Source organism: Tamandua tetradactyla, chromosome 4, assembly GCF_023851605.1.
Source record: "Tamandua tetradactyla isolate mTamTet1 chromosome 4, mTamTet1.pri, whole genome shotgun sequence".
Classification (NCBI taxonomy): domain Eukaryota; kingdom Metazoa; phylum Chordata; class Mammalia; order Pilosa; family Myrmecophagidae; genus Tamandua; species Tamandua tetradactyla.
In genome coordinates this window covers 69,621,771-69,636,960 of record NC_135330.1, presented here as the reverse complement: position 1 = coordinate 69,636,960, position 15,190 = coordinate 69,621,771, and the positions used below count along the sequence as shown (strand labels likewise).

Below are 15,190 nucleotides of genomic sequence, written 5' to 3'. Positions count from 1 at the left end.
TATACTAAACCTCTTATTTGTATGGCTTGTGTTATTTTCATGTATCATTTCTCAAATGAAAATTTTTTTTAATGTAGGTGATGTTTTTAGGAGAAATTGAAGAAATCTTAGATGTCATTGAACCAACACAGTTCAAAAAAATTGAAGAGCCACTTTTTAAACAGATATCCAAATGTGTATCCAGTTCTCATTTTCAGGTATGATGTTTTCACTGACACTGTTTATTTTATACTGTTATTTCTCTTCTCTTTTAGTTTTAACATTTCTAAATTTTTTCTGTAGGTTGCAGAAAGGGCACTGTACTTCTGGAATAATGAATATATTCTCAGTTTGATTGAGGAGAATATTGAAAAAATTCTGCCAATTATGTTTGGCAGTTTGTACAAAATCTCCAAAGAACACTGGAATCCGTAAGTATCTTTTATGTTGCTTATATTTTTGGTTTTTTTGTGTGTGTTTATTTTCTTTTAACCTTTTTGTCCTTTGAGCTCCCAGCTCATACTTCCATACAGATTTTGGATTCCAAGGTTAAAATCATCCAGTTTTATTCTGCTCTGCATTTTATATACATAGAGCTTTGTGAAGTTATGTCCTTTAGTATATGACCTTAATTGCAGTTAAAACTGCAGATCTCCTTTGATGGTAAGACTACCTGATGTAACATTCTGCACCCAGTGTATGGTCCAGCCCTGTTGGTAAAACTAACCCACGTCTGTGGAGGATGCACAGACTATGTTGATGCAAACTCCATGACATCTAGTCTTGCCTCTATAGATAGTACTATCCCAGGAAATGCTGAAATGCTTAAGATCATATAAGTGACACTGAGAATGTACATATTACCTAATTTCTATGATCCTTTATCATCCTTTCTAATTTTCTTGTTACACATTGTTATAGTTTGATCCTTTTCATCTTCTTTTAATGCTGTTACTCAGTTTTATACCTGGGACTCTAGAGCAGAAATGGAGATAACCACATTTTTAGCTAGGACTTAATCTAAACATAATAAATGGAAAGAACATGAGTACTGGAATCAGACCATCTACCACCACTGGCTGTAACCTTGAGCAAATTACTGGGTTTTATCATCCCTAAAATCTATTGAATGAATCAGCCAACATTTAATACATTTTCAAGGTGATGTTACATTTCCTATAGTTAGCAACATCATAATCCAGCACTGGCTTATTTTCATTTTAGGGCTATCGTGGGACTGGTATACAATGTGCTGAAAACCCTAATGGAAATGAATGGCAAGCTTTTTGATGACCTTACTAACTCATACAAAGCTGAAAGACAAAGGTATTTGATATTTTCAATTACTAAGTTGTTTTATACATTTTAGCTTAAGTCAGTTCAATAGGCTTCTTCTCTAATGTCTGTCAGTTACCAGTCACATAAAGCCTTAAAATTTGAGTCTCTAAACATTTTACATATTTCTAGAAAAACTAGCCCCAGTATTTTTATAGATTTGTTAAGCATTAATTTATCGTTGTATTTATTAATTTATGGTTGTTACAATTTACTTCCCTTAATGGCTAAGATTATTCTTTTAATATGGATCATAAATCCTTTCTGTTTATCTCACTCTGAACCTTAGGCTTCATCAGTCTTGTAGCATTTGCATTGTGAATTAAGTTTATGCAGAATTTTAAATATTGGTATATCCTATTTGATTTCTTATAAGTTTTTGTCCACATGGGCCTTCATAGTGAACTTTATTCTTCAACTGCTCCTTGCACAATAGTTTGATGATTTTTAAGCTTTAGATTAACAAAGTGGTATTTTAAAGACAGCATAGTTCTTTCTAAGGAAGAAACTCACATAATGATATACCTATGGCTCAGCATACTATTGATACTTTGCTCTTTGCAGGTTCCTAACTCTCCATGATTACCTGTTTTGAGTGTGATTATTCAAACTTTAAAGTTTTAATTTGACATGTAAGAGGAAGGAAATAAGGTAAAGCTGGTTAGTGGCTAGACACTTAGAAGAAAAGGATGTGGGCTTTACATGGTGTGATGAGCCTAGCTGTAAGGTCATGACCCCCACAGTGACCACATGAGGTTTACATGAGGAAATAAATGTAAAAAAAACCCCAAAACTTTGTAAACTGTAAAGCATAAGCATGTTGTATATCACATGTAAAGGAAGAAAAGGCAGTAGCAGCTTTGAGTGGTACAGGAGATGCACAGACTTCATTTTGTCCTCCAGGTAATTAGTCTCAGATGCTTTAGTAGATAGAGTGTTTAGGAAATGTGGGTTAACAAATGTGTTCTCCAGTAAACTGCTACACAGAGCACCTTTCTTCAGACTCAGAAATTAAAAATTCTGATTACAAACATTTTGATTTGTCTACAGAGAGAAAAAGAAGGAACTGGAACGTGAAGAATTATGGAAAAAATTAGAGGAGCTGAAGCTAAAGAAAGCTCTAGAAAAGCAGAACAGTGCTTACAATATGCACAGTATTCTCAGCAATACAAGTGCTGAATAAAAAAAAAAATGCCTACCCCATCTGCTTGGATAGGCAGTTTTGTACTTTTTTGAAATATGTAAAAATTACAAAACAAACCTCATCAGTATAATATAATTAAAAGGCCTTTTTCCCCCCCTGGCAACTGTAAATGAAAATTATATGGACTAAAAATAGCCCTGTGTTATATCATGGCCACGAATATTGTAACCTTGGTCTAATCATTGATTTATTGTGTCACTTCTGAAGTTTCATGAAAATGAATGAGTTTTATGAGTGAGATAATTATGGGAGTGGTGAGAATTATGACTTGAATTCTGTTTTGATTGTGTTGCACATAGATATAGTCTGCTCTGTATATTTTTCCCTTTCATAAATGTGCTTTTCACATTGCTGCAGACCTTAGTTAAAACCTAGGAAAAAGAATATTTCCTAAAGTAAAACTAAGGTATAATCCTTACCCCTCCCTTCCTGTCTCTCTCAGAAATATTATGGGAGGATTTACTTGCCCTAAGCCCTCCCTCAATAAAGATATTACCGTACTCTGGAATATGAGCAAAAAAAACTTAAATCTCCAGGCTTTTTAAAACACCAAATATAAGTAAAAGCTGGGAAAGTAAACCAAATCGTTCAGGTTGTTCCTCAAGAATATCCCCCTTCATCTGCAACTCCCAAGAATGAACACAGATTACAGAGGTAGCTCAGGTGAACAAAGACACAGCTTGCCTCTTCATTCATTCCTCCTCTTCTTCTGTCAAAAGCTGAAGGCAGGCTCTTTCCAGTCCTCATCATCTGCCCTTCCCCTCATCCCTCCTGACCCGTGATGGAGGTTTTGATTCCCACAGTGTGGTGATACAGTGCACTAGTTGTCACTGCCTGGCTTTATTTAAAGGAATTTCAGTAGGCTTCTCTGTAGAGGTCTAAGTAAGTTGACTATAGAGGTCTTGTATGTTTTTACTTGGTCAAGTATTTCTCACATCTTTTGTTATCAGAGTACCATTCCAATCTCTTAACTTGCAGTTGTGTGGAAAACTGTTTTGTAATGAAAGATCTTCACTGGGGGATTGAGCAGCATTTAATAAAGTCTATGTTTGTATTTTGATGTATGTCTTCCTTGCTATTTTCATTTCTAAGCTTAAGTACTCAAAATCTGCTCCCATTTCTATATATATATACACATAGGCATATACATAGAAGTTTTTAAAGGAATTATGGGATAGTATTCTAATTAGGGCATGGGTGGTACACCATTCACCAAAGTTTATCTGTTTTACAGAGTATCTGTAAAATTCTAAGTCCTAGGATAGCCTTCCATCATTCTTCAGAGGACAGATAGGTTTAACTTATTTTAAATGTAAGTTTTAAGTAAAATATGCCAAAGAAGATAAATCTCAATCAATAATAACAGCACTGTGTTTTTGGAAAACAGCGACTATGGCAGAGTCAGAATTCAGTTTAAAATACTTTCAACTAATGTTTAATTCAACTTTCTTTAACATCTATTAAAAAATTCTAGCACAAATCCACACACTACTTTTAGGTCATTACGAAAGAAACTCCTTTTGCTCTGTGTGACCAAAGGAGAAACTTCTGTAGGTACAATGGTTTATATTTTACAGGATCCCCAAGCAACTGATCTTGTACAGCCACTTGACTCCAGTCATCTCGAGTAAGGGGTCCTTCCAGATCCCCCATACTACTGGCAGCTTGGGGACAGCAGAGTAAAAGGACAATCCAACTACAAAACAGAATGGAAGATAAGCATTTGCTTTTGCAGAAAGTGGAGGTTAGGTTAGGTCTAAGTTTCTGTCTTGTGGCAGGTTATATATAATAAGCATGTATTTGTTTACTAAGGAGCAGCCAAAGTGGATTTTGACAGGCTACAGCTACCAGTTCAAAGTTTTGTGTACTTTTTTTCTTTGAATATCTAAAACTGTTTACTTTCTGTGTTTGTTAGATTCAGTTGTCAACTTGGCCAGGTGAGCATACCTAGTCTTGTTGCTGCGGACATAAGCCAATGGTATGTGAACCTCATCTGTTGCTAATTACATCTGCAGTCAGCTAGGAGGCGTGTCTGCTACAATGAGTGACATTTGACTTAATTGGCTAGTGCTTAAATGAGAGATTGCAACATAGCACAGCCACTCCTCATCTCAGCACTTGCAGCTCAGCCCAGGACTTTGGAGATGCAGAAAGAAGTCAACCCGGGGAAAGTTGTTGGAACCCAGGGGCCTGGAGAGAAGACCAGCAGAAACCATCCTGTGCCTTCCACGTAAGAAAGAACCTCAGTGGAAAGTTAGCTGCATTTCCTCTGAAGAACCAACAAAATAAATCCCCTTTTATTAAAAGCCAATCCATCTCTGGTGTGTTGCATTCTGGCAGCTAGCGAACTAGAACACTTTCTAATTAGTTATTCTAAAGTACATTTAGGAATCCTCACAACTTCCCGTAATACAGAAAATGTCATTTTTGTATGTCCATTGGAGCAAATATTGTTAGATATTTAAGTAGTTAAAAGTGATGTCATCTTTAGGGATGCCTTAAAAACAAACTTTCTGTTTTTCCATACTGTAATACAAGCTTTCAGAAGTATTTATAAAAATAAATTTTATGCCTGACTCTTCTGTTAAGATTTTTAATGATTAAGAGGCCTTCACTACAGTTTATTTTTCATGCTTCTATGAAGCAGAAAAGTAGCAGGGAATATTTCTTTATGCAAGTTCACCTTTAATAATTCAACAATAACAAAAAACATGACTTCTTGATAAGTTAGATATGAGATGAAAATGTCCTACTCATACCATCTGAAGATCTTCCTTTGAGCTAAAACCAGATGAAAAATTCAGGAAATGCTACCAAGTCCTCTTTGGATGCAAAGGGGATGTAAATAACCTAAAACTCTGTAAATAATTATTATAATCTTAAATAAGCTAGCCAATGGCTACTGGGAGTAAAATACCTAAACGGTTTTTATAGGCACACATATCTGTTAAAGGCTAGGCCAAAGGATTGAGGGTCATACAGGAAAATGCCCTTCCTCAGGCAGGTGGTTTTACAGGACATGGTGATAAGTTAACAGAACTTATTCACGGAACATGATAGGTCACTCTCTTCCTGTCCATCCACCATAGTCCAGTCCACAATCTCCCATCCTGTAAGCAGTCATAACATAACTTAGGTAAAACTTGATCCATTTCAGGATTACAGACTCATGCTATCTTTTATTTTTGGAGGTCACAGAATGAAAAATACTGGTGCCTACTGATTTATCAGATATTCATACTGGCATACTCATTCCTCTTGTATTTATTTACCTGTAGATGAAATCATCAAAATATACTGAGTAGGCACCTACTATGTACATCTATCCGAAGTGCTTTTTAGTGTTAATCACTCAAAACTTTTATAATTCCATCAACAAGTATAAAACTTAGCCAGATAAGAAGGTGGCTTAGTCCACAAGAAGTTAGCTTTTAAAAAGTTTCATTTAATATTTAACAAATGAGCTTGTCCATAGATGATTGTAAATGATGCTGGAGACAAAGGTTTTGCTTGTCTTCATGTACAGTGTTTAGAGTTCATAGCATGGACCCACACATCTAGACAGTCAAAGATTTTGGAAAAAGAAAATCACATTCTTTTTTTTTTTTTTTAGGTTGATGGAAAACTTCAAGTAGAAACCTAAGGTAGAACGTAAAGCCTTAATTAACCTCCTAGAGCTTAACTGTACATCAAATCAAATAGAAAGAAAGGCATCTTCCACAACTGGATGAAATTTTCAGAAAGCTTGATATAAATCCATTTTCATCTTCCACAAAACTTATTCATCCTTCACTGGACAACTCTTTAAAATGTTCATTAATAATTTAAATACTTAAGTAACTTCTAGATTATTCAATGGATATGTTCCATTAGGCTCTACACAGCCTCTTTTTGAGCCAGGTTAGAAGTTCCCAGTTTGAAAGGCTGTTACTCCTAGCAAAGCCCTCTTTCTTCAAGTGAGCAGGATTGCTGGTAACTTGGTTTATCAGAGCAGAAGTGATAAGAACTTCCACTGATTTGGATGGTTCTATTAGCAACACAAGATGACTTCAGCTTATGTGGTTTGTTGCCTGACCTCTTCTTTTCTGGTATCTCTTCCTAATTTTGATCATCCATTTCACACTCAGTTTGGCAAACTCTGCTGCTTTAAATAATGCCAGGAAGGCCCCACAGAGAAGAGCGATTGTATTCCAAGGATTGGCAGTGATTATCTGTAAAACAGAAATAAGCACTGGTTCATTTGGCTTGCTTCAATTTTGATTTTTAAGTCATACTAATGCTCTCGTCAAGAACCTCCCCTCCGAGGAGGGCTGGGGGCACAAATGAAATCAGAAAGACAGACAGATGATAAAGACTGAGATAGTATAATGCAGGAATGCCTAGAGTGTGTATAATGATAGTGACTAAATGTACAAATTTAAAAAATGTTTTTGCATGAGGAAGAAAAAATGAATATCAATACTGCAGGGTGCTGAAAATAGATGGTAATTAATATTTTAAAATTTTACCTTATGTGTGAGACTAAAGCAAAAAATATTTGGTATAAAATTTATATTTTGCCTAGTGCATTTCCTAATATAACTTATATAGACAGCTTAACTGAACACCATAAGTACATGGAACCTTGAGTAGGACATGAAATTTTGTTGGTTTGTCCAGAGTGATGCCCTGATAAATCCAAGAGTGATTTGAACAATGAATAAAAGGTATTTGCAAAGTCCCCTTTGGGGAATGGTGAGAAAGGGGGAAAATTCAACTTCCCCAAGTTGAATTCTTGATACTCTCACAAGCAATGTGGACAATCAAAGCTATAGGCTGAGCCCCCAGTCTTGGGGTTTGTTCATATGAAATTTAACCTGACAAAGGATAGGTCAAGCCTACTTAAAATCAGGCCTAAGAATCACCCCCAAGAGAACCTCTTGTTGCTCAGATGTGGCCTCTCTCTCCAGGCAACATGACAACCAAACTCACCACCCTCCCCTTGTCTACATGGGACATGACTCCCACGGGTGTAGACCTTCCTGGCAATGTGGGACAGAAATCCTGGAATGAGCTGGGACTCAGCATCTAAGGATTGAGAACACCCCTAGAATGAACTGAGAATCAGCATCTGGGGATTGAGAAAACCTTCTCGACCAAAAGGGGGAAGAGTAAAATGAGACAAAATAAGTGTCAATGGCTGAGAGATTCCAAACAGAGTTAAGAGGTTATCTTGGAGGTTATTCTTACGCATTAAATAGATATCACCTTGTTAGTCAAGATGTAGTGGAGAGGCTGGAGGGAACTGCCTGAAAATGCGGAGCTGTGTTCCAATAGCCATGTTTCTTGAAGATGATTGCATAATGATATAGCTTTCACAATGTGACTGTGAAAACCTTGTGTCTGATACTCCTTTTATCTACCGTATCAACAGACAAGTAAAACATATGGAATAAAAATGAATAATAGGGGGAACAAATGTTAAAATAAATTTAGAGTGAAATGCTGGTCATCAGTGAGGGGGAGGGGTGGGGGTATGGTATGTGTCATGGTTAGGGACAGGTGTCAACTTGGCCAAGTTGTGGTACCTGTTCATCTGATTGGGCAAGCGCTGGCCTGTCTGTTGCAATGAGGACATTTCATAGGATTAGGTCATGATCACGTCAGCTACATCCACAGCTGATTCCATTTGTAATCAGTCAAAGGGGAGTGTCTTCTGCAATTAGTGATGCTAAATCCAATCATGGGAAGCCTTTTAAGGAGGACTCAGAGGAGACAGGTTGCATTCCTGCTTTGGCTGGTGAGCCTCTCCTGTGGAGTTCATCCAGGCCATCCACTGGAGTCATCAGCTTCGCAGCCTGCCCTGTGGATTTTGGACTCTGCATTCCTACGGTCACGTGAGACACTTTCATACATTTTATATTTGCAAGTGTTCCCTGTTGATTCTGTTTCTCTAGAGAACCCTAACTAATGCATCTTGGTACCAGGAGTGGTTCTTAAGGAACAGAATCTTAAAAATGGGTTTTTATGAATGGTTTTCTACTCTGACTGGGCTCAGAGACACTAAGGACTCTGATTCCTGTAATCAGAATGACACTCCCAATCCATGGACTGAGTTGGCAAAGGAGATAGTCAAAATATCATCATTCGATTCTCCTAATGCTTCGCTTGTATGAAGCCAGACTCTGGGGGATGATGTTTTTGACACCTTTACAGAGTTTTGTAGAAATAAGAGTTATAGAGATGTTGGTTGGTTGTTGTTAGATACACTATCTACATTAAAGGGTGAAAGGGATGGGCTTAAGGCTTCAAACAAGAAGCTTAAGTGCCGTCTGAAAGATGTAGAGGTTTCTATGAGTATCCTGAACGAAAATTTTATTTCCTGTAGCCGTAGACTTGAGATCTCTGAAAATCAGACTCAGAATCTTATTGTTAGAGTAGCAACTTTACAACGTAAACTGAAATCTCAGTCTTGCATGGTGTCTGCCGTTAAAGTGAGGGCATTGATTGGAAAGGAGTGGGACCCTGAAAAATGGGATGGTGACATATGGATTGATAATGATGTTGGGGGTGAGGTTGAAACCCTAGACCATGCTGAGCCTTCTTTAGATAACCCTGTAATAGTCTGCCCTGAGGACATAGCCGCCCCACCTCCAGCCTGCCTTGAGGAATTGGCCACCCAACCTCCTCCTGAAGGGATTAGCCCTAGAGTTATTAATCCTGTTTCACCAGATGAAACTGCAAATGAAAGCCCTGAAGCAAATGGCTTGGAAGATATTTCTAATTCTTTTCATGACCCACCCCCACCACCCCTCATTTCTTCTAGACCTATAACTAGACTAAAGTCCCAACAGGCCCCTAAAGGTGAGGTACAAAGTATCACACATGAGGAGGTACGTTATACTCCAAAAGAACTGTGTGAGTTTTCCAATTTATATAGACAGAAATCAGGGGAATATGTGTGGCAATGGATTTTAAGCATGTGGGATAATGGTGGGAGGAATATAAGGCTGGATCAGGCTGAATTTATTGATATGGGCCCACTAAGCAGAGATTCTGCATTCAGTGTTATAGCTAGAGCAGTTAGAAAAGGTGTTAACAGCTTATTTGGGTGGTTGGTTGAAACATGGATCAAAAGGTGGCCAACATTACCTGAGGTTGAAATGCCAGAACTGCCCTGGTATAATGTAGATGAGGGGATCCAGAGGCTTAGAGAGATTGGGATGTTAGAGTGGATTTATCATGCAAAGCCTGCTCCTACACCCCAGGAATGTCCAGAGGATGCACCTTTTACCAGAACAGTGAGAAATAAATTTGTGAGACTAGCACCATCATCCCTCAAGAGCTCTGTGGTTGCACTTCTCTGTAGGTCAGATATTACTGTAGGAACTGCTGTCACTGAGCTGGAATCCTTAAACACAATGGGGATGACAGGATCCCGAGTTGGCAGAAGCCAGGTGGCAGCACTTAATCACCAAAGACAGGGTAGATGTGGGTACTATAATAGACAACAAACTCAAAGGAGGCATCAAAATTATATGACACGCAGAGATTTGTGGCATTGGCTAGTAAATCATAGGGTGCCTAGAAATACAATAGAAGGGCAGTCTACTAAATTCTTGTTGGAGCTGTATAAACAAGAGTTCTAGGTCAAGGGAACAGAAGTCTAACCTGAATTACAAAAACACAGAGTCACGGCCCCTTAACCAATTTCCAGACTTGAAACAGTTTACAGACCTTGAGCCCCTTGAATGAAGGGGAGGCCAGGTCCCTATGGGGGAGAAACCTGTTACACTGCCACAGATTTATACTGTTAACCTTCCTCTAAGTTTTCCCCAAGGAGACCGACGGCCTTTTACCAGGATAACTGTGCATTGGGGAAAAGGAAATGATCAGATATTTCAGGGATTATTAGACACTGGTTCAGAAGTGACATTAATTCCAGGGGACGCAAAACGTCACTCTGGACCACCAGTCAGAGTGGGGGCTTATGGAGGCCAGGTGATCAATGGAGTTTTAGCTCAGGTCCGTCTCACAGTGGGTCCAGTGGGCCCCCGGACCCATCCTGTAGTTATTTCCCCAGTTCCGGAATGTATAATTGGCATAGACATACTGAGCAACTGGCAGAATCCCCACGTTGGTTCTCTAACTCGTGCAGTGAGGGCTATTATGGTGGGAAAGGCCAAGTGGAAGCCACTAGAACTGCCCCTACCAAGCAAAATAGTAAATCAAAAGCAATACCGTATTCCTGGAGGGATTGCAGAAATTACTGCCACTCTTAAGGACTTGAAAGATGCAGGGGTGGTGATTCCCACCACATCCCCGTTCAACTCTCCTATTTGGCCTGTGCAGAAAACAGATGGGTCTTGGAGAATGACAGTGGATTATCGTAAACTCAGCCAGGTGGTAACTCCAATTGCAGCTGCTGTTCCAGATGTAGTATCATTGCTTGAGCAAATCAATACATCCCCTGGTACCTAGTATGCAGCTATTGATCTGGCAAATGCTTTTTTCTCAATAGCTATTAGTAAGGACCACCAGAAACAGTTTGCTTTCAGCTGGCAAGGTCAGCAATATACTTTCACTGTCCTACCTCAGGGGTATATCAACTCTCCAGCCCTATGTCATAATCTTGTTCGCAGAGACCTTGATCGTTTCTCCCTCCCACAAGACATCACACTGGTCCATTATATTGATGATATCATGTTGATTGGACCTAGTGAGCAAGAAGTAGCAACTACTCTAGATTTACTGGTAAGGCATTTGCATGTCAGAGGATGGGAGATAAATCCAACAAAAATACAGGGGCCTTCCACCTCAGTAAAATTTTTAGGTGTCCAGTGGTGTGGGGCATGTCGAGATATCCCTTCTAAGGTGAAGGATAAATTGCTGCATCTGGCCCCTCCCACATCCAAAAAAGAGGCACAACGCCTAGTTGGTCTTTTTGGATTTTGGCGACAACATATTCCTCATTTGGGTGTGCTACTCCGGCCCATTTATCGAGTGACCAGAAAAGCTGCTAATTTTGAGTGGGGACCTGAACAAGAGGAGGCTCTGTGACAGGTCCAGGCTGCTGTGCAAGCTGCTCTGCCACTTGGGCCATATGATCCAGCAGATCCAATGGTGCTGGAAGTGTCAGTGGCAAATAGAGATGCTGTCTGGAGCCTTTGGCAGGCCCCTATAGGAGAATCACAACGCACACCCTTAGGATTTTGGAGCAAAGCCTTACCATCTGCTGCAGATAACTACTCTCCTTTTGAGAAACAGCTTTTGGCCTGCTACTGGGCCTTAGTAGAGACTGAACGCTTAACCATGGGCCACCAAGTTACCATGAGACCTGAGTTGCCTATCATGAGTTGGGTGTTGTCTGACCCACAAAGCCATAAAGTTGGGCGTGCACAGCAGCACTCTATTGTAAAGTGGAAATGGTATATACAAGATAGAGCCAGAGCAGGTCCTGAAGGCACAAGTAAGTTACATGAAGAAGTGGCACAAATGCCCATGGTTTCCACTCCTGCTGCCACATTACCTTCTCTTTCCCAGACCAGAGCTATGGCCTCTTGGGGTGTTCCTTACAGTGAATTGACTGAGGAAGAGAAAACTCGGGCCTGGTTTACAGATGGTTCAGCACGATATGCAGGTACCACCCGAAAGTGGACAGCTGCAGCATTACAACCCCTTTCTGGGGTGTCCTTGAAGGACAGTGGTGAGGGGAAATCCTCCCAGTGGGCAGAACTTCGAGCAGTGCACCTGGTTGTTCATTTTGCTTGGAAGGAAAACTGGCCAGAGGTGCGTTTGTATACTGACTCATGGGCTGTTGCTAATGGTTTGGCTGGATGGTCAGGGACTTGGAAAGACCATAATTGGAAAATTGGTGGCAAAGAGGTCTGGGGAAGAAGTATGTGGATAGACCTTTCTGAGTGGGCTAAAAACATGAAGATATTTGTGTCCCATGTGAATGCACACCAGAGGGTGACTTCAGCAGAGGAAGATTTTAATAATCAAGTGGATAAGATGACCCATTCTATGGATACCAGTCAGCCTCTTTCCCCAGCAACTCCTGTTATTGCCCAATGGGCTCATGAACAAAGTGGTCATGGTGGTAGGGATGGAGGTTATGCATGGGCTCAGCAACATGGACTTCCACTCACCAAGGCTGACCTGGCTACAGCCACTGCTGAGTGCCCAATCTGACAGCAGCAGAGACCCACACTCAGCCCCCGATATGGCACCATTCCCCGAGGTGACCAGCCAGCTACATGGTGGCAGGTTGATTACATTGGACCACTCCCTTCATGGAAGGGGCAGCGAATTGTTCTAACTGGAATAGACACATACTCTGGATATGGGTTTGCTTTCCCTGCTCGCAATGCTTCTGCCAAAACTACTATCCGTGGGCTTACAGAATGCCTTATCCATCGTCATGGTATTCCACATAGCATTGCTTCGGATCAAGGAACACACTTCACAGCAAATGAAGTGTGGGAATGGGCACATGCTCATGGAATTCTCTGGTCTTACCATGTTCCCCATCATCCAGAAGCTGCTGGATTGATAGAACGGTGGAATGGCCTTTTGAAAACTCAATTACGGTGCCAACTAGGTGGCAAAAACTTGAAAGGCTGGGGTAATGTTCTCCAGGAAGCTGTGTATGCTCTGAATCAGCATCCGCTGTATGGTGCTGTTTCTGCCATAGCCAGGATCCATGGGTCCAGGAACCAAGGGGTGGAAATGGGTGTGGTGCCACTCACTATTACTCCTAGTGATCCACTAGGAAAATTTTTGCTTCCTGTCCCTGCTACCCTGAGTTCTGCTGGTCTACAGGTTTTAGTTCCAAAACGGGGTGTGCTTTCTCCAGGAGAAACAACAGTGATACCACTGAACTGGAAGTTAAGATTGCCACCTGGCCACTTTGGGCTACTTATGCCTCTGGATCAACACACCAAGAAGGGGATTACATTATTGTCTGGGGTAACTGACCCTGACTATCAGAAGGAAGTAGGACTGCAACTACATAATGGAGGTAAAGAAGAGTTTTCTTGGAATATAGGAGATCCCCTGGGGCGTCTATTACTACTACCACGCCCTGTGATTAAAATCAATGGAAAACTGCAACAACACAATCCAGGCAGGACCACTAATGGCTCTGAGACTTCAGGAATGAAGGTTTGGGTCACCCCAGCTGGCAAAGAACCACGGCCAGCTGAAGTGCTTGCTGAGGGTAAAGGGAACATGGAATGGGTAGTGGAAGAAGGTAGTGAGAAATATGAACTTCGACCACGTGATCAGTTACAGAAACGAGGACTGTAATGCTGTTTTGTTTGTGTTATACTATTTAAGTTGTAAGATATCAAGTTTAAGAATGAATGTTGCCCAAGGATTTGCACGCTATTCTGGAGAGATTTAATGTGTTTCCAGTTATATGCAGGACAGTTGAGTATTGTCAGGTAAAAGAAAAAATGTGTGCTTATTTGTTTTCATTTGGAAATTAAGTATGGTCTAAGGTGATATATATACATATACATATACATATATATATACATCTATATATATATGTGCCCAGTTGACAAGGGGTGGACTGTCATGGTTAGGGACAGGTGTCAACTTGGCCAAGTTGTGGTACCTGTTCATCTGATTGGGCAAGCGCTGGCCTGTCTGTTGCAATGAGGACATTTCATAGGATTAGGTCATGATCACGTCAGCTACATCCACAGCTGATTCCATTTGCAATCAGTCAAAGGGGAGTGTCTTCTGCAATTAGTGATGCTAAATCCAATCATGGGAAGCCTTTTAAGGAGGACTCAGAGGAGACAGGTTGCATTCCTGCTTTGGCTGGTGAGCCTCTTCTGTGGAGTTTCATCCAGGCTATCCATTGGAGTCATCAGCTTCGCAGCCTGCCCTGTGGATTTTGGACTCTCCATTCCTACGGTCACGTGAGACACTTTCATAAATTTTATATTTGCAAGTGTTCCCTGTTGATTCTGTTTCTCTAGAGAACCCTAACTAATACAGTATGTATGAATTTTTTTCTGCTTTCTTTTTATTTATTTTTCTGAATAGATGCAAATGATCATGATGATGAATATGCAATTATGTGATGCTAATGTGAATTACTGATTATATATGTAGAACGGAATGATCAAAAATTACGAATGTTTGCGTTTGGTGTTTTTTGGTATTAAAAAAAATTAATTAATAAAAAAAAAGAAAGAAAGAAAAAGAACCTCTCCTCCTCCCAATTCCTGGGGCTATAAGAAAACCACCTAGGTTCTAAAAGTTCTGTAACTCTATACTTGATTCAGACTATGTCTTTAGTGTCCACAGCACAGTTTAAGGAGAAAAATACTGCCCCTCCCTATAATAAAGTGATTCTGAGGGAAAAAAAAATACAAATCATTTTACACAAAAAAGTCTATACAAGTTACTCAGCACTGAGCTTCAATTTTTGGCCTAATCCCAAAGTGACTTTATCTTGAGACAAATTTCCCTAAACTATACCTAGTCCTAAAAAGGGTAGGCTCCTCTTATTTTCTTCTGACCTATCAGTTACCCTTGTTTCACACTTTTGCTCTCTAGTCTGACTGTCCTTCTTAGCCTCTTAGATTCCCGCCTCCAGGCCTTTGTTTCCTTTATTTCCACTGCCTACCATATTTTCCTATGATGCTTTTTCTTTCCCCCATCTAGATTTACTAA

At 40.1% G+C, this 15,190-nt stretch overlaps 2 protein-coding genes across 7 annotated transcripts in view; one reads left to right on the top strand and one right to left on the bottom strand.

Moving 5' to 3' along the window:
* The window catches only part of PPP2R5A (protein phosphatase 2 regulatory subunit B'alpha), a 141,198-nt gene extending 137,620 nt beyond the window's left edge, over window positions 1-3,578 (top strand). For both annotated transcript variants that reach the window (XM_077157738.1, XM_077157739.1), the window contains exons 10-13: window positions 78-197; window positions 283-410; window positions 1,204-1,305; window positions 2,365-3,578. In XM_077157738.1, coding sequence (XP_077013853.1) covers window positions 78-197; window positions 283-410; window positions 1,204-1,305; window positions 2,365-2,497 — 483 coding nt within the window. In that variant the 3' untranslated portion in view covers window positions 2,498-3,578. The remainder of the gene's footprint in view (window positions 1-77; window positions 198-282; window positions 411-1,203; window positions 1,306-2,364) is intronic.
* A 2,364-nt stretch (window positions 3,579-5,942) lies between these two features.
* The window catches only part of PACC1 (proton activated chloride channel 1), a 76,322-nt gene continuing 67,074 nt past the window's right edge, over window positions 5,943-15,190 (bottom strand). For all 5 annotated transcript variants that reach the window (XM_077157740.1, XM_077157742.1, XM_077157744.1 and 2 more), the window contains one exon: window positions 5,943-6,729. In XM_077157740.1, the coding sequence (XP_077013855.1) occupies window positions 6,568-6,729 (162 nt within the window). In that variant the 3' untranslated portion in view covers window positions 5,943-6,567. The remainder of the gene's footprint in view (window positions 6,730-15,190) is intronic.